The 17,456-nt window shown below is 62.5% G+C and overlaps 1 protein-coding gene across 5 annotated transcripts in view; it reads left to right on the plus strand.

Annotated features, from left to right (window-relative positions):
• KDM4B (lysine demethylase 4B) overlaps window positions 1-17,456 on the plus strand; it is a 185,892-nt gene that overhangs the window by 152,540 nt on the left and 15,896 nt on the right. For all 5 annotated transcript variants that reach the window (XM_019015988.4, XM_019015987.4, XM_063701990.1 and 2 more), the window contains 6 exons: window positions 10,786-11,255; window positions 11,613-11,733; window positions 13,603-13,781; window positions 15,055-15,277; window positions 16,986-17,062; window positions 17,345-17,400. In XM_019015988.4, the coding sequence (XP_018871533.1) occupies window positions 10,786-11,255; window positions 11,613-11,733; window positions 13,603-13,781; window positions 15,055-15,277; window positions 16,986-17,062; window positions 17,345-17,400 (1,126 nt within the window). The remainder of the gene's footprint in view (window positions 1-10,785; window positions 11,256-11,612; window positions 11,734-13,602; window positions 13,782-15,054; window positions 15,278-16,985; window positions 17,063-17,344; window positions 17,401-17,456) is intronic.

Consider the following 17,456-nt stretch of genomic DNA (forward strand, 5'->3'; position numbering starts at 1 on the left):
ACTGTGAGCTGGGGCTCCCGTGAGCAGGTCTCTCACCTGCCCTCGGGCCTCCCCGCTCTCCCGGGGCTGGCAAGACAGGGGGCAGCCGCCTTCCCACAGGAGTGTGAACCAGCAGTTGTGAACGGGGTGCGGGGGCCCGGGAGGCAGTCTCAGAAACATTCCCTTCCCTAGGGGGAGGTTTTGGCTGTGGAACTCCCACCTGTGAGTGTGTAAAGGTTCCTATTCCAGGCTTGACAGCATTTTGTTTCCGGTGACTGGGTTTTATCTTCTCAGTTTAGAGCTTTAGCTGCTTCGGAGTCTGCGCAAAGTGGCTGTTCCCAGCTAGGGCTCCCCGCTGGGAGCCCTTCCCTCTCCCACCCTTTCCGGGCGCCATGCAGGGAGCAGGTTTGTGGGGTGTGCTGGCCAGCCTGCCTCCCACCAAGGGCTGCCCCCAGCCATAGTGCCTGAGGCCCATGGGGGCCACATTCGCCGGAGGGTCCTAGTCCTCAGTTTCCCTCTGTATGAGCCCAACATGACCTGGTCTGCCTCCGAGGCGTCAGGTCTCCAGGACGTGCTGGTGCCTAAGGTGAATATTGTCCTTGGAACATGGCAAGAGGCCCAGCTGTGGTGCCATTCAGCAGATGTGAGGTCCCTCCCACCTGCCAGGGGCAGCCGTGGGGCGCCTGATCTGTGACGATGGGGTCGTGGCCCTCGCAGTACTCCAGGAGGCAGGCACGCCCCTGCCCTCCCCATATACATGGGGCAGGTATTGAGGGTCACGGTTTGCCAGTGCCTGTGGGCCTGAGGCAAGAAAAGTGAGCGTCCCTGGGGGAAAGAGCAGAGGCCGGGGGTGAGTTTGCCCCTGACGGGCCACTTACTCGGTGGGGTATGTGGGCCCTGCATCTGTTCAGCACGCCTCAGGAGGGTCTGCCGGCCTAGAGAGGCAAGACGAGGACAGAAAAGGCATCGTGGGTAGAAGGGAAAAGCACAGCTGTCGTGGCACTGTTATTATGTAGCGACAATTCTCTACTGAGAAGCAGCAAGCAAGTCTACAGGCAGAGCCGCCTGGTGACTTGGGGATCGAGCGGAGCTGCCAGAGATGAGCGACGGGCACAGAAACCCAATCTCGCCCCTCATCTGCGAGCCGCTCGCAGCAAACATGGCTCCCAAAGATGCCGCTTATGGTGCTAGCAACCAGAAATAATGGATCTTGGAATAAACCTAACCAAAAACATGATCTTTTTGGAGAAAATTAAGAGACTTTTTTTGGAAATAAGAAAGAATTCCTAAATAAACAGAAGGACGTACCAGGTGTTAGGAGAGCTCTTAAGCAGACAACTGACGGCTTCCCCCACATTCTCTGCAGGTTCAGTGCAGCTCCATTTGGGATCCCAGCAGGGTTTGCTGATTTAAATGCAGGCGGATGAAAGCCCAAGGCCTGTCAAGAGGCCGGGGCCACCCTTCCAGAAGGCAGGGCTTGCCACAGAGCTTGCAGGACCCAAGCAAAGATGGCAAAAGGTCTAGGAATAGGAATCCCGGAGCAGTGGACATGGTGTGAGACCTCAATCCTCTCCCTCCCCCTGTCCATGCTGCAGCCTCTGTGAGTGCCCTGTGGCCACTGAAATGAAGGACCACGACCTTGGTGGCGTAAAACAACACACGCTCCTTGTCTCACAGCTCTGGAGGCCACCAGTCTGACACAGGCCTCACTGGGCTAAAATCAAGCCGTGGGCAGGGCTGCTTCCTCCTGGGGGGCTCCAGGGGAGAACCTGTTTCCTGCCTGTCTCAGTGTCTAGAGGCGCCCACATCTCTTGGCTCAGAGCCCCTTCCTCCCCCTTCACAGCCACAGTGCAGCCTCTTCCGGTCTCTCTCTGACTCTTACCCTCCTACCTTCTACCCGGTGAGGACCCTGGGTCCCCAGGTCTCCCAGATGCTCTCCCATGTCAGGGTCCTTCACTCAGTCCCACCTGAATATTCCTTCTGCCACGGGAGGGGACAGATTCCCAGGCTCCAGGGATAAGGATGCAGACGCTTTGGGGTCATTCCTCTGCCTGCCACATGCTTAGGCGTTTCTGTCAAAAGAGAACTGGCAAACTGGAAGCACAAAGCAGGAAAGTATCTATAACCCAAGGCTAAGTGATTCTTTATTAAAAAGCACAAACCAGAAAAATAAAGATGGACAAATTCAGTGACTCTCAAATCCACTGCTGTTTATCAAAGGATGAACCTTTAAGAAAGTGAGAAGACAAGCCGATAGGTAGGGAAGATACTCGCCACCCGTCACCGACCAAGAGCAGATAAGAATGCCTGAGGACCAGGAGGGGCTCAGCCCCCCAAGGAAGAGGGCACGGAGGAGGAGACCCCTTAGGCTAATGAGCCCAGCCTGCTCTTGGAAGCGCTGAGGAGACGCTGCTGTGTGCTCCTCGGACCACCAGAGGTGGAAACACCCACCGTGCCCAGCCCTGGAAGCCGGTGCAGCGGGCAGCCCAGTCCCCTGTTGCCTGGGACCTGCGTGAGTCCGGCTGCATTGGAGATGGACCTGGCCTTATCCAGAGAAGTGGAGCATTTGCAAACTGCACACCCAGAGCTGCCCTCAGGGCACGTTTCCTGGAGAGACCCCTGCTGGGGGGGCACTAGGACTGTGCAGATGCAGGGACAGGCAAACTAACCAACCTCCATCGATGGAGAGGGACAGGGAACCAGCGCCGCCTGTCGCCCTCGTCTGTCCCGGAGGCATGAGTGCTGGAGGCCACTGCTCCACGCCCTGTGGCTCTCGGACACGACCTTGCGTGGCACGGGGCTTCTCATATGCTGTGCTCCGTTTGTTTAAAGTCCACAGATGGGGCGGCTGAAATGGCTGAAATGTACAATCTCACACCTGTGGAAGCGGGAAGGTCACGGTCCAGGTGTCAGCCGGGCTGGCCCATTCCGAGGACCCAGGAGGACCTCTCCCAGGCCCCTTTCCTGGGCTTGGAGGCAGCACCTTTGTGTTCCCGTGTTCTCCCGGAGTATGTCTGCCCAGATTCCCCCCTTCCTAAGGACACTGGCCACGCTGGGCCCGGCCCGCCCCAAGGGTCTCATCATAACTCATTCCGTCTGCAGTGACGCCCTTCCCAAATAAGGCGGCACCCCAGGTCCGGGGGCTAGGACTGCAGCACCATTCAACAGTACAGGGACTCAGCTCTGCAGCAGGCGAGGGGCTTCCTGCAGGGCAGGAGCAGGCACAGGTGCCCATTTGTGTTGTCATCCTGCAGGGCCTGTGTCTACACTGCAGGTCCTCTGGGGTTTGGGAAATCCTCAGAAATAATGCAGACTCCAGCAGGCAAGCTGGGCACCTGAGCATGGGTCGTGCTGGTAGAGGATAAGTTCCTGGGCTGGCTGCGGTAGCCAGGCCTCATGTCTTCTGAGCAGGAGTCTGTGTCTGATTCTGGAGACGGTGAGCCCCAGGCAAGGTCGGCAGGGGAGTGGGGGATGGGCGCAGTTCAGGTTCTGTTCCAAGGGGGACTGTGGGATGTCGCTGGAGGGACTGGCATGGGACAGGGAGATGGCTGAGCCGTGACCATTCTCCCCACAGGATGGGCTGGCAGGGGTGGGCTGGGCTTGGGCTGGGGTCCCTGGGGGTGGGGGGCTGTGTGGGCCACCTTGAGCTTGGGCCTTGTGAAGCTGCCCTTCTCACGAGTCAGAACGTGCTGGGGGCTGTGTGTGGTCTCACAGGAGACGGGTGAGTTATGGGAAAACAAGCAGGCAGAGAAAGATCCAGGCTTGGGTCTGGGGACCCGGGCCCACCCAAGCCCACTGGTTAACTGCCCATGTGACCCTGAGCTGGGACACCGCCTTGATGGACCCTTCAGGAGGGCAGAGATAGGAGGACACGCATCCTCCCCAGGCCAGCACGGTGGGGGAAATCGGGCAGGCTGCTGCCACTGCCGCTGCCACCTGTGGGTTCAGGCAGCAAGGAAAGTGGCCCAGTCCTGGGAAGGCTTTTACAGAGTGGAGCTGGCTGGTCAGAGTCTGTCCTGGGTTCTCAGTGGGGCCTCCTGGGAGGGGTCACAAGGATCCCCCGTACCATGGGTGTCTTCCTCCCTCTTGAGCAGACTCTAGGGGCTGGCCAGCCTCTGGCTGGAGGAAGGGCGGCCACCAGCTCCTGTGACTTGGTTTACCCAACTGGTTAGCAAAGGACTGTGGCTTCTTTTCCTTTTCCTTTCCTTTCCTGATGGAGTTCCACTCTGTCACCCAGGCTGGAGTGCAGTGATGCAATCTCAGCTCATGCAACCTCCACCTCCCAGGTTCAAACGATTCTCCTGCGTCAGCCTCCCAAGTAGCTGGGATTACAGGTGCCCGCCACCATGCCCTGCTAATTTTTGTATTTTTAGTACAGACAGGGTTTCACCATGTCGGTCAGAATGGTCTCCAACTCCTGACCTCAGGTGATCCACTTGCCTCAGCCTCCCAAGGTGGTGGGATTACAGGCCTGAGCCACTATGCCCAGCCTTTTCTTTTCTTTTTTTTTGAAACCGAGTCTTGCTGTGTCCCCCAGGTTGGAGGGCAGTGGTGCAGTCACGGCTCACTGCAGCCTTGGTCTCCTGGGCTCAAGCAGTTCTCCCACCTCAGCCTCCTCAGTAGCTGGGACTGTGGACGTGCACCGCAACTCCGCTCATTTTTCAAAATTTTTAGTAGACACGGGGTCTCGCTATGTTGCCCAAGCTGCTCCCGAACTCCTGGGCTCCGCCTCAGCCTCCCAAAGTGCTGGGATTACAGGTATGAGCCACTGTGCCCAGCTTTCTTTTCATTAATGTGACTAACTGTTATTTACTAATCTGCCCAAGCCCACTGACGAGACAGCCACACCCTCCCCAGCCCCGGCGTTACCTGCTCTCACTTGGGCCTCACCATGGCCTTGGCCTCCAAGAGACTCAGGTTCAGGGAGGTCCTGAACCAGGGGGTCCTGGTTCTCCTCTGGTCTCCCCTGCCCATTCGTGGTCCTGGCTGGATGGGCGGCTTTCCTCGCCTGACAGTGGAACTTGCCCGCTGGAGAGAATCCTACACCGCGTGGGAGGGAGTGGAAACCAATGGCTCGTCCAGCTGCCTGGCGTAGGCGAGGCCCTGGCCTGGTCACTCACCATCCTGTTTAAAGATGTGCAGGGCAACTCGCTCCCTCCCAAGATCCCCGGGGCTCCACACACCCTGTGCAGTGGTCACGGTGCCAGGAGGCTGGGCCTGGTGCATCTCTGAGGCCTGTGGCTTCCACGGGTCTCTGAAGGGATCAGCCCCCACAGAAAGGCCAGGGACCAGCGAGGAGGGTTAGGGGCCACCTTGGTGCCACGTCAGGGTCTCTGCCCAGGGAGGGCTCAGGACTGGTGCTGCCTACCCCCCGCCCCCCGACCTGGACACCCTTATCTCTGTTCCACGACAGAGACTTCTTCTGAGAAGGACCCAATCTGGCAGGGGTGGGCGTTTTCTTGGACACAGCCGTTTTCCCGGGAGCCCGAAGTCCCAGGAGCCTCCGGACAAGAGGTTTATCTCGAGAGAGCCTCATAAATGCATGTTCACAGTCAGGGACACGACAGGAAATGCATGCCACAGCGCTGCGGGAAAGATTTCCTAAAGCGGTTCTGGTCCTCCTTGAATGCCAGTTTCACGCCTCTAAAAGCTATGACACTGAGGCACTTTTCAGGGCCTAGCAGTGGGGTGTGGGGTTTTGTGTTTTCATATAGAACAAGCTGGGAAGGGGCCGGAACCTGTTGCCCACAGGGGCCAGGGGGCATCAGCGTCGGGGAGGAAGCCCCTCGGGAGGAGAGGTGCCTGGGGGCCGGTTGAGAGGCTGCTTCCCAGTGGCTGCTGGTGTCCCCTACCCCATTCTTACTGGCTGCTTCGAGGTCTGGGAACAGCGGCTGCCCTATTGCCCAGCGCTAGGAGGGACTAGCAGCCCCACCAGCCAGCCCTAACCCCAGAACCAAGCAGAAAGCAGGAAGGCGGCCTCGTCCACCTCTCCTGAGCCTCCAGGGAGGCCCCGCGTCCTGGAAGAAGGCCTGCAGTGCAGGACACACAGGGTCAGGGGGCAGAGCCAGGATGGGGACCCAGGAGGGCTGGCATAGTGCCATCCTGCCTCCCAGAGGGTGGAAAGGCTGCGGTGAGTGCGGCAGCCAGCCCCCAGCCCTTCCCCTCCCCTCGCCCTGGAGTGCTGCTCTCAGGAGAGGCCTCGTGGCTGGTGACTGGTTTTAGGACACGGAAAGCAAAGGCTGCCATGTCTGGAGGGCGGCCCCAGCTCATAGTGAGGGGCTGTGAGCTCAGCCCGGGGACCCCCCAGCACATCCCAGTCGGGCCTCTGGGACCGTCAGGCGCACCCGGCTGTGGGTTCAGCACGGGAGGGTGGCGGTGTTGAAGGGGGTGGCCAGAGAGCCCCTGAGACCGGGGCTGGTTGGCCCAGGCATGGCAGCCAAGCATGAAACTTGAGGGAGGGGCCCCATAAGCCAGGCCGCAGCTGGTGAGTTGATCTCGGCAGCCTCGGAGCAGGAACAGAGTGGTGTCCTTGGAAATGGGTGGTTTCTTGCCCCCTCCACAGGGCAGCCTGGGCCTCGGGCCTGTCTTGGGGTTTGCTGGAGGCTCTGGTGGAAACCCCAGCGCTGGGGAGGAGTGGCCTCGCCACCAGGCAGGCTAGTGAGCCCCGATGGTGGGGGTTCTGCTGTGATACCTTCCCTCCACCCAAAAAGAGTGCTAGCAGGGCCTCAGCTGGCTGCCCTCGGGGGCCTGGGTGCATCCTGGGCCCCATCTGTACCATGGTCCCTGCTCCGTTCTGAAGCCCCTCACCCGCTTCCCTCAGGCCAGGCAGGTGAGGGGCGTGCCAAGGTCCCTGTGGAGTGTAGTCCCCATGGCAGGGACAGAGCCCCAAGGAATGGCCCACAGCAAGGACAGAGCCCCGAGGAATGGCTGCGGGGTGTGCCGCCGTCTTTCGGGGTGTCCTTCCTGGCCTTGGGCATCTCCCTCTAACAGGGTCCCCTGTGTGTCTGCCCGGGCTTCACAGAGCCTGGGAGCCGACGGGGAGAGGGCTGGAAACTTGTTCTTGCGAGTTTGAGAATCCAGGGCACCAGCAGGCGCGGGCTATGCATGGAGTGCGTTGAGGCTGCCGCCATTGTCATTCACTGCTGTCTCCAGACAGGGGATGGGGTGGCACTCATCAGCCGGGCACCTGAGGCTCAAATTACGTCCCGCTTTGTCTCCCATGCCTGGTCCCTCCGGGAGACAGAACCAGGCAGCCAACCAGGGAGGGCTGTGGGGAAGCGGGACTTGGGGCCATCCCTGTCCTTGGAGGAGGAGGGAGAGAGCCCTACAGTGTGGCCCTTGGTGAGGGGACAGCCCCCAGGAGGCCTAGGGGACGATGGTGGCCTCAGCTCCCCACCCAGCCTTGCCTCCCGAGCAGAACCAGGGCCTGGGGCGGTCACACCAGCCGCCTCTCAGCTCCCAGGAGGCCCCGTTGGTGGGGGGAGGATGCCAGCCCCTTAGGCGGGGACTCCCCAGGGACCCTCTGAGCAGGCACCTGTGGTCTCATGTGAGGACAGCCCGGCTCTGTGTCTCTGGCCCCACAGCCCCGGCTGGAGTCCCCTGTGCGCGGAGCTGCCTGTTGTGTGTGAGGACAGCCCGGCTCTGTGTCCCTGGCCCCCACAGCCCCGGCTGGAGTCCCCTGTGCACGGAGCTGCCTGTTGTGTGTGAGGACAGCCCGGCTCTGTGTCCCTGGCCCCCACAGCCCCGGCTGGAGTCCCCTGTGCGCGGAGCTGCCTGTTGTGTGTGAGGACAGCCCGGCTCTGTGTCCCTGGCCCCCACAGCCCCGGCTGGAGTCCCCTGTGCGCGGAGCTGCCTGTTGTGTGTGAGGACAGCCTGGCTCTGTGTCCCTGGCCCCACAGCCCCGGCTGGAGTCCCCTGTGCGCGGAGCTGCCTGTTGTGTGTGAGGGGTGGGTGGGGGTGCCGGCTGGGGACTCTGATGAGCGTTTCCTCCTCGCCTCCTTCCCCACTTCCTCATGTGTGCACTGAGTGGCCCTGCAGCTGGAGGCCGTGAGGCTGTGTCCTGGCATCTTCCTCCCTCTCCTGAGACCATCGATGCCCCAGGTGGGGCCCTCCTGGGCCAGATCCCACGCCAGCCCCCGCCCCTGAAGTTGAACCCGGCTTGGGAAGCCGGCCCAGCAGTGGGGGGGCCTGAGTCCCAGTCCCCGGTGAGGCTGGATGGGCACCGCAGCCTGCAGTCCTGAGTGAGGCTGGGCAGGCGCTATCATGGACGAAGGAATATTGGATTTCCTTAGGGGAACAAAGCTGTTTGTCCTCAGGTGCCTTTTACACACGCAGGACAGTGGCTTTCCTGACAGGCGCTCGGGGTGAGGCGTGCGGCCTCTGCAGCCTGCCCGGGCTGCTCCAGCTTCCAGCCCTGGTGAAGCTTCCAGCCCCTCCCCTCTGCATCTCCACGCCTCTGCTCCCAGCCTTCCAGGGAGGGGGTGCCTCCCCTCTGGCATCGGCAGGGGAAAAAGTATTTCTTCCCACACCAGCCTGTCTGCTGTATCCAGTGTTTACCTCCCCTGGCCAGATAACAGCTGAGGGGCCAGATAACAGTGGAGGGGGCAGGGGTCATATAACAGCGGGGGGCCCGGATACCAGCGGAGGGGAAGACTGCGCTCCCTGCAAGGCCAGACAGGACCTGGGGGTGTTCCAGGCTCCCCTGCCGGGGTGGAGGTCAGGGAGGAGCCTGGCCAGTGCCCCCTGTGCCCCAGAATGCTCAGGACTAGCAGGGGTGGGGGCCAGGGCAGTGGCGGGGGCTGCCTTCACCTTATGGCTGCTCGCCTGTCCTTCTTGAGAGGCAGGTGGGCATGTGCCTGCCAAGGACACCGTGGGCGGTCCCCCAAGCCTGCAGATGGAGCTGGGTAGGGTGTGGGGAGGAGAGCTGGAGCAGGGAGGGCAGGGCCGCCTCCACTCCTGGGGGAGGCTGTGGGCTGGGGGCCCCTTGTGGGAGTGTGTGGGGCAGTGTGGCTTCCTCCTGGCTGCAGGGTCTGTTGGGGGAGGGTCCTCACTTGACCCTTACTGGGGTCAGTGTGGGTCAAGGGTTAAGTGTCACCGTCGGCCCTTGGGAGCCTCATTGCTGAGGGTCTCAGCGCTTACCGCTGGTCCTGGCGTCACGGACTGTGGAGCTGGGGGCGGCCCGTGGTGGGTTTTATAGCAAGTGGTGAGATGTGGGCGCTGTGCTCCAAACCAGACCCCGTGAAGTGCCACGTGGTCAACAGTTTAGTGTGCAGAGATGAATTTCCTTCTCTTAATTTTTCCTTATTTTTCCAGCCTGTTGGGGGAGGTGGAGGTGGTGAAATGTTAGCAGTGGCCAGTTCATCCTGATCTGCTTGGGACCTTCCAGTTTTAGCACTGAAAGCCCCACAGCCCAAGAATCCCTTGGATTCAACCACGGTTCCTCCTTCCAGAATGTCCCAAGAGCCCTAGGGCCTGGAGACACACAGGTGGGGCCCTGAGCCCCTGTCCCCCTCCTCCAGATGGAGCAGGCAGGGCCCCAGGGCTCACGGTGTTCTGGGGTCCACAGTGTGCTGTGCGGCCAGGCTGGTCTTCCTCGAGGACAGGGCTCCAAGGTGCCGTGCCACAACTTACCCTGAGTGCGGCGGCCCTCAGAGGGATTGCCCCGGCACGAGCTTCCAACAGCCCGAAACAGAGCCCCACTGGGCTCACATGGAGCTGTGTGCAGGGCCAGGCCCTCCTGGGGACTCCAGGGCAGAAACCTTTCCCAGCATCTAGAGGCCCCTGCACCCCTCAGCTCGGGTCCCTTCCTCTCCCTTCCCAGGCACAGGGCAGCCTCTTCCAGTCTCTCTCTGACTCTCACCCTCCCGCCTCATCTTGTGAGGGCCCTGTGGGGACATCGGGCCTCTTGGATCATCTAGGATCACCTCCCATTTCACTCAGTCCCACCCAGAGTCCCCTCTGTCAGAGTCCCCCATGTCCCTCTGTCATGTCCCACATCCACATGTCCAGGAGAGTTGGGACCCGCACGTTTCTGGGGGCTGTGATTCAGCCAGCCAGGCTGCTCATCCCAGTTTTATTTTATTTACTGCACACCCGTCCTGGCCCCAAAGTAAAATGCCACCGAACACATGAGTCAACTGTCCCCTCCCTGTCACCTGTCAGGAAATCTCCCCAGTGCTGGCCCCGGGGATTTCTACGCGGAAGGGTGTCGGGCCCCACAGGCCCATCTGACGCTTCCTGGTTCACTCATGTGACTGCCAGGTTGGGGTTCATTGATTAAGATTTTGTGCGTTGTTCAAAGTTTTACTTTCGTCAAAAGCAAAACCTTAACGTTTCTACATCAACAGTAGAAATGTACGTAATTCGGATACACGAGAACACAAAAAGCGCTTCTCCCCCACCCCCACCGGGAAAGTGCCATTTGGCACGGCCCACCCAGGTGGGAGCCCAGAAGACAGAGCAGCCTCCCCTGGCTGGGTTTGGTGATGCGTCTCCTCACCCTCCGTGACCCCAGAAGGCACATAGAGCAACATCTGGTGGGTCCTCACAGGCCTTGGCAGGCAAGTGCTGCTGCTGCTGCGCCTGCACTGTGGGGAGACCAAGGCCTGGGGGTGCCTGGCCAGGTGCCCCTGCGGTGATCTGAGGTGGCCCGAAGCCTGTGTTCTCTGCCCACCCATGTTCGTGTGGCCTCTCTGGGTGGAAGGAGCCCTCGACCATCCCAGCCAAGGTTGGGGGATTTCTGGGGAGCGTGGGACCAGCACTTGAGCCCGGGTTCTCCTCCCTGACCGCCCTCTGCTCTCCCCACAGAGGACGGGAGGGGCAAGCTGCGGCCAACCAAGGCCAAGAGCGAGCGGAAGAAGAAGAGCTTCGGCCTGCTGCCCCCGCAGCTGCCGCCCCCGCCTGCTCACTTCCCCTCAGAGGAGGCGCTGTGGCTGCCATCCCCACTGGAGCCCCCGGTGCTGGGCCCGGGCCCTGCGGCCACGGAGGAGAGCCCCCTGCCGGCGCCCCTTAATGTCGTGCCCCCTGAGGTGCCCAGTGAGGAGCTAGAGGCCAAGCCTCGGCCCATCATCCCCATGTTGTACGTGGTGCCGCGGCCAGGCAAGGCAGCCTTCAACCAGGAGCACGTGTCCTGCCAGCAGGCCTTTGAGCACTTTGCCCAGAAGGGTCCGACCTGGAAGGAACCAGTTTCCCCCATGGAGCTGACGGCGCCAGAGGACGGTGCAGCCAGCAGTGGGGCGGGTCGCATGGAGACCAAAGCCCGGGCCGGAGAGGGGCAGGTGGGGTGGAGCGGGGGAGGCAGGGAGGAGGGGGGCAGGTGGGGTGGGGCGGGGGAGGCAGGGAGGAGGGGGGCAGGTGGGGTAGAGGGGGGAGGACGGGGGCAGGTGGGGCACAGGGGAGCTGGTGGCGGGGGAGGGGGCAGGGAGGAGGGGACAGGAGGGCTGCCTGCTGGTTTCACAGGGAACTGTGGCTCTTCTCACAGGGTAGATGGGGTGTCTGTACTTAGAGAACAGAGGAGCCCCGTGGTTCTTTGCTGGGACAATCACCCCAGGAGAGGAGACTCAGGCCTCAGGCACGCCGAGCCCCACCCAGGGGTCTGTAGCGGGGCCCTCACTGCAGCCTGTTGTGTGTTTCAGGCACCGTCCACATTTTCCAAATTGAAGATGGAGATCAAGAAGAGCCGGCGCCATCCCCTGGGCCGGCCGCCCACCCGGTCCCCACTGTCGGTGGTGAAGCAGGAGGCCTCAAGTGACGAGGGTGAGTGGGGGTCCCCAGGTCGGCTCTCATCAGCCCTGCTCCGCGCTCTGCTGCTGCTGGGGGGGGCCTGGCTCCCCTGCGGCCTCCTTCCCCCACTTCCCGGGTCTCCTTCCCTGAACCCAGGCCTTTCTGTGGCTCTGCCGCAGTGACAGGCTGTCACTGGGGCAGGTGGTCGTGCGGGGAGGCAGCTGCTGTTAGAGATGCTCGGCTCTGCTCTGCTGGCTGGGCTGCCCATGATGGGCGGTTCAGGGCTGGGGAGCTCGTACCTCCCCATGGAAGATTCCTCCCAGGGCTGAGCACAGGCCATCCAGGGCTTGGAGAAGTTGGAACAAAAGGCTCCCGCGAAGCTTTGAGTGGGAGGGGAGGAGATGGAATCTTCGACTTAACCCTCAGCCGAGAGCCGCTGTCTTGTGTGCAGAAGTCCTGCTAAGCCAATTTTTCATCTTCCGCTTTGGCCTTTCATTGGGGATGCATGTAGAATCTGAAAATGGTCTGGATGGCGTCTTTCATCCTGCATGCAATTGGAGGGGTGGGGAGAGGAGGGTTCTAGAAGCGCGTGGGATCACAGGGCGGGAGCTCCCAGGAGTGGAGGAATCGGCACAGGGACGGAGGAATGACCAGGGGCCCCCGCGGGCTGCCTTGGGAAGGGGTCTTGCCTTCTACCCAGGTATCCTTCCAGAAGGCACCTCCGGGGCCTCCGTGGACTCCCCCACTCCCCACACCCCACTGTGACCCTTTGGTGAGACCGGAGCATTTGCCTGTGAGACCATCACGGCCCCAGAACCCCAGGCATCCTGGGGTTGTGAGTGACAGACGCAGCCAGTGGCTCTGTTCTCATCCCCAGGGCCTTGGGGCCGCTTAGGGCCTTCCCTGGGCTCCGCTGGCGGGACTGTCTGGTTTGGGTTTTCAGAGGAGTCTTGGCCTAAGGGCTTCCTGAGTCCACTGTGGGAGACCTGGGCCTCCACCTCGGGGAGCCTGCCCTGCCCTGCCCTGCCCTCCTCTAGGTGAACCAGGGGCAGTGCCACAGCTGGGCTGATCCCAGGACCCCAGGCTCCCCTTTAGGTTGGGCTGAGGATTGGGCCACAGGAGTGGGCACCCCACTTCCTGGGGACAGCACCCCTGTGTCCACAGGAGATGCAGGGAGGGGACGTGGGGACATTGGGGTGCGGCAGCTGGCAATGGAGGCCGTTAGAGTTCAATGGGAACAGGCAACAGGTGGGAGAGAGACTGCCGCGGCTTCTCAGCAGCAGACCTGCCTTCCCGGGGTGTCTCCATCATGCAGCTCTTCCTGGGGCGGGCTGCCTTGGCTTCCTAGCCCTGGTCATGGCCCCTCCTGACTCCCTGTCACACTCCTCCGGCACCTCCCTTGAGTTCAGTGAGTCTGTGCCCACCCAAGACAGGAAGGACAGTGTCTCTGAGTCTCGGCTGGTCACTGCCGACGCCCCCACGCAGACTCAGACCCCAGGACGGGTGTAGGGCAGCCGGGGCAGGGCTGGGCACTGAGTTTGGCCGGTCCTTGGCCCGGAAGGCCCCGGGTGAGTGGACGGCTCTGGATGTCCAGGGAGAACCAGGTGTTGGGGGAGGGGCTCAGAGGAACCATGTTTGGGGGCTCTGGCCTCAGGTGGCAGTCAGCCGAGACAGACGTGTCCCCCTCCTGTTGATGGGATGGGATGCTGAAGTGTCAGCTTGATGGGCATTGTGGAGAATGGGGCAGCCAGGAGGCAGGTGGAGGGGGAGCTATGGGCCAGGGACCCTGTGGGCAGCCAGGGCTGTAGACCCGGGGCCATCCCCTGGGCAGTTGGGGTGATTCCTTGGACGAGTTTTTAGGGGGCTCAAGTGTCTCTCTCCCTCTCCCCTCTGTTCTTCTAGAGGCATCCCCTTTCTCCGGGGAGGAAGATGTGAGTGACCCGGACGCCTTGAGGCCGCTGCTGTCTCTGCAGTGGAAGAACAGGGCGGCCAGCTTCCAGGCCGAGAGGAAGTTCAACGCAGCAGCTGCGCGCACGGAGCCCTACTGCGCCATCTGCACGCTCTTCTACCCCTACTGCCAGGTGGGCAGGCGGGCCTCACAGGTCCCAGAGAACCCCAGGCAGGGGCAGTGGGAGAGGGCGAGGGACCGGGCATCCCACACGCCTCTCTCTCTCACGCAGGGCAGGGTGTTGGCCAGCACCCCGAGTTGTGAGGGCTTGTTCCTGACAGCCGTAGGCAGAGCCTGGTCTCTGGGTTTTGTTGGAAGCTTACTAACGTGCCCATGTGCAACATGAGCCATGGTGGATGGGGCAGAGGGAGGCTGCGGAGGCTCGGGGTCACTGCCCTCAGGGAGCGCCCATGTCTGGTGGGCGCTGAGATAGGCCGGGTGGTATGGGAGTGCAGTGAAGGCCAGGGTACACCACCTGGGTGGCCGGGCGGGGCTCCCGCAAACCCTGGCCTGTCTAGCTGAGCTGGGCATCTGGCTGAGGTCCCGTTTCTGGTGCTCTTTCCATGCCGGCCTCGCCTGTCCTCTGCACCCAGATGGGGAGCTGGCCTCTGCCCACGGCCATCCCAGGCATCAGCACCCAGCCCAGCTGTTTTCCTCGGATCTCTCGGATCCCCCCTTCTCTCTTTCCCTGGGCGTGCAGCCTCCCCAGGACAGGACCTGGCCCACGTGCTTTGCACTCCCAGCTCCTAGCCCCATGCCAAGCATGTCCAGGCATCAGCAGAGCTGCCCTGGGTTGGGGACGTCACCCCCCAGGCCTGTGCGCCAGCCGGTTCTGGGTGGACAGAGCCAGGGAGGGTGCTGTGCTGAGGGTGGTGAGCCTGTCTTGGGACCCTGCTGCTGGGAGCTGGATTTAGTGCTCTGGTTCCTGAGACAAACAAGACCTGACAGCCGACACCATCTCCAGGCACTTGCTGTCCTTTGTGAGGCCAGAGAGGCTGCTGGGAGCCACAGGGCCGGGAACGCCACTTCAGACATGCGTCTTCCTAACTCCCCTTGCCAGGCAGAGTGTGGAGACTCATTCATCACACACCACCCCCAGCATACCCCAGCTCCAGGGGCCACCCAGCACCAGGGGCCACACAGGCCAGCCTGAGCTCCGTGTCTGGATGCAACCCTCATGGGAAGGTCTTCGGCGGGTTGGGGACAGGGTCAGACCGTGTTTGGGGATCCTGACTTTCTGGAGGAGTGAGAAGAGGGGCCGAGTGGCTCTGGCCATCTCCCCGACCTCCCCTTCCAGAGCCAGGGGGTGTCGAAGCCTGGGGCAGGTGCCCTGAGAGAGGTCCGCACCGCCCGCCCACCTGCCCCACACATGGCTCTGTCCCCTGAAGGTCGCCTCTCCCCTACAGGTCCTACAGACTGAGAAGGAGGCGCCCACAGCCTCCCTCGGAGAGGGCTGCTCAGCCACATTACCCTCCAAAAGCCGTCAGAAGACCCGACCGCTCATCCCCGAGATGTGCTTCACCTCTGGTGGTGAGAACACGGAGCCGCTGCCCGCCAACTCCTACATCGGCGACGACGGGACCAGCCCCCTGATCGCCTGCGGCAAGTGCTGCCTGCAGGTCCATGCCAGTGAGTGCCACTGTGGGGCCCAGAGGAGCTGCGCCCTCCCTCAGGGTGTTGGTGGGGGTGCCGGTGGGGGCTCCATCCTCTCCTGCGGAGGGCCACGCCGGCCCCTCTCCCCAGGCTGCACTTTCAGGGCCAGGGCAGGGGCCTCCCCTGGTGACTTCCTGCAATTTCTGACTTTCTCGTCCTTCCCGTTGTGGTCCCACCATCTAGAGCAGGGGGAAAGGCTGTGGCCATGGAAGGGCTGGGTGACCGCATGCCACCCCGGGGCAGGACAGGGCCTCCACCGCCCCCAGCATCCAGAAGATGCCAGTGCAGGCCCAGGTGCTGGCCTCTGGTGCCAGCCTCTGCGGAGGAAGCCTCTGCTCCGAGGGGCACTGGGCTCATCCCACCCTGTCCCTGACACCCAGAAGCTCACCCTAGGGCCAGAGCAAGAAATGGGCCAGGCACCCGGTCTCTCCGCAGGCTGTGTTCCCTGAGAATGGCTGTCTCTGCCAAGCAGCCTTTGGGGGCAAACATCCCTGCCCTTGACCTTGGCCCAGGCAGGGTTCCTCCTCACTGGCCCTCTGGACAGTTCTGCCGAGTCTTCTCCAAGGCCTGGGAGGCGACAGGAGGAACTCAGGCAGCCGCTACGCCTGTGATTTGCGGCCGTGGTTGAAACTGATGGTCACAGTGAGATTGCAGCGTGGTCAGGGCGTCTGATTTATCTCTGCTCTCAGGGACCCCTCCCCAGTCCTGAGGCTCAACCATGGTCACAGACAAGAAAATGGATGTCTGTCTCTTTCCCAGGCGTGGGGGGTGGTGGCAGGAATTGGACTTCCAGGGAAGGAGGAGGGCTCTCTGGAGACGTTTAATTTTCTGTGCCCCTGGCCAAGGCAGGTAGCCATAGGTCTGTCGGTTTCCTCCTGGCGGTGGCCTGCCTGGGGGCTCGTGTTGTCTCCTGGCTGGGAGGCTCTTCACTCTGCTTTGCTGGGCCTGGGTTTGAGATGTGCCCCCGGGGCAGATGGGCTCCCTGGGGGAAGGGTTGCCGAGGGTCCCAGGCCTGCCACAGCCGGGCCGCCCCAGCCAGGCTACCCCAGCAGACGCCCCCACCCCCAGCCGTGCCCACCACCCCGCTGCTCTGGAGGCAGTGAGGTCCCCGCCCCCAGCCTCTTCAGTGGGCCATCAGCACTGGCAGAGAGCCCCTTCCACACTGGGGGCAGTGACCCCCAGCAGAGGCAGAGCCCTGGGGGGCAGGCGGCACCCCTGCCCTCGCTCTGGGGGCATGACTGGGCCTTTTGTGCCCTTTCCCCATTTCCAGACCCAGGGCCACATCCCACAGTGAGTCTCCCTTGTGGCTTTGGCCTTTCTGGACATAGCAGGAGGAGCCGCTGTTGGGGGTACAGACCCCCAACAAGGAGGGGCCCTCAAGACACCACCAGGCTGAGCGCGGCAGACCCAGCTGGAGCTCAGAGGGCCCTGCTTCCCCTTCTGTGTCCTCTTTCCACACAAGTAGCTTCCAGACCTTTCTCTCGCTCCACATGCAGTGGCCTGGATTGAAGCTCAGAGGGTGGGAACAGCACTCACCCTGAATGCTGCAGCTGCGTGCGGAGGCCTCGTCACTCCACATACGGACACTGGCCCCCGAGTTACCTGGCCCCTCCCCCTGAGTCTCACTCGGCTCCCCAAGTCTCACCTGCCCCCCAGATCTCAGCCAGCCCCCGCTGTCTTCCAGGTTGCTATGGCATCCGTCCCGAGCTGGTCAATGAAGGCTGGACGTGTTCCCGGTGCGCGGCCCACGCCTGGACTGCGGTAACTCGCTCCCCGCAGCGCGGGTGGTGCTCTGAGAGGCCTGGGCCCCGGCGCCACTCCAGTGGGGTGACTTTGGGGCGCAGTCTCCCCTCCGTGGGCCTGGGTTCCTTCACCTCTGCCCTGAGGGGGTGGAACCCAAGGGATTCCCACCCATCACTTTGGTGGCTGCTAGGTTGGAATATAAGGGCCGTGGGCTGGGGACGGTTGGCGGGTCAGGCCCCAAGCAGTGTGTGGGGAGCCTGCTTCGAGCCCTGCTCACCCAGGGCTGTCTGGTCTCCACAGGAGTGCTGCCTGTGCAACCTGCGAGGAGGTGCGCTGCAGATGACCACCGATAGGAGGTGGGTGGCACCGCACGTTGGGGCTGGAGGGCCGGAGGGGAGCCTGCCCTGGGCTG

Source organism: Gorilla gorilla, chromosome 20, assembly GCF_029281585.2.
Source record: "Gorilla gorilla gorilla isolate KB3781 chromosome 20, NHGRI_mGorGor1-v2.1_pri, whole genome shotgun sequence".
Classification (NCBI taxonomy): domain Eukaryota; kingdom Metazoa; phylum Chordata; class Mammalia; order Primates; family Hominidae; genus Gorilla; species Gorilla gorilla.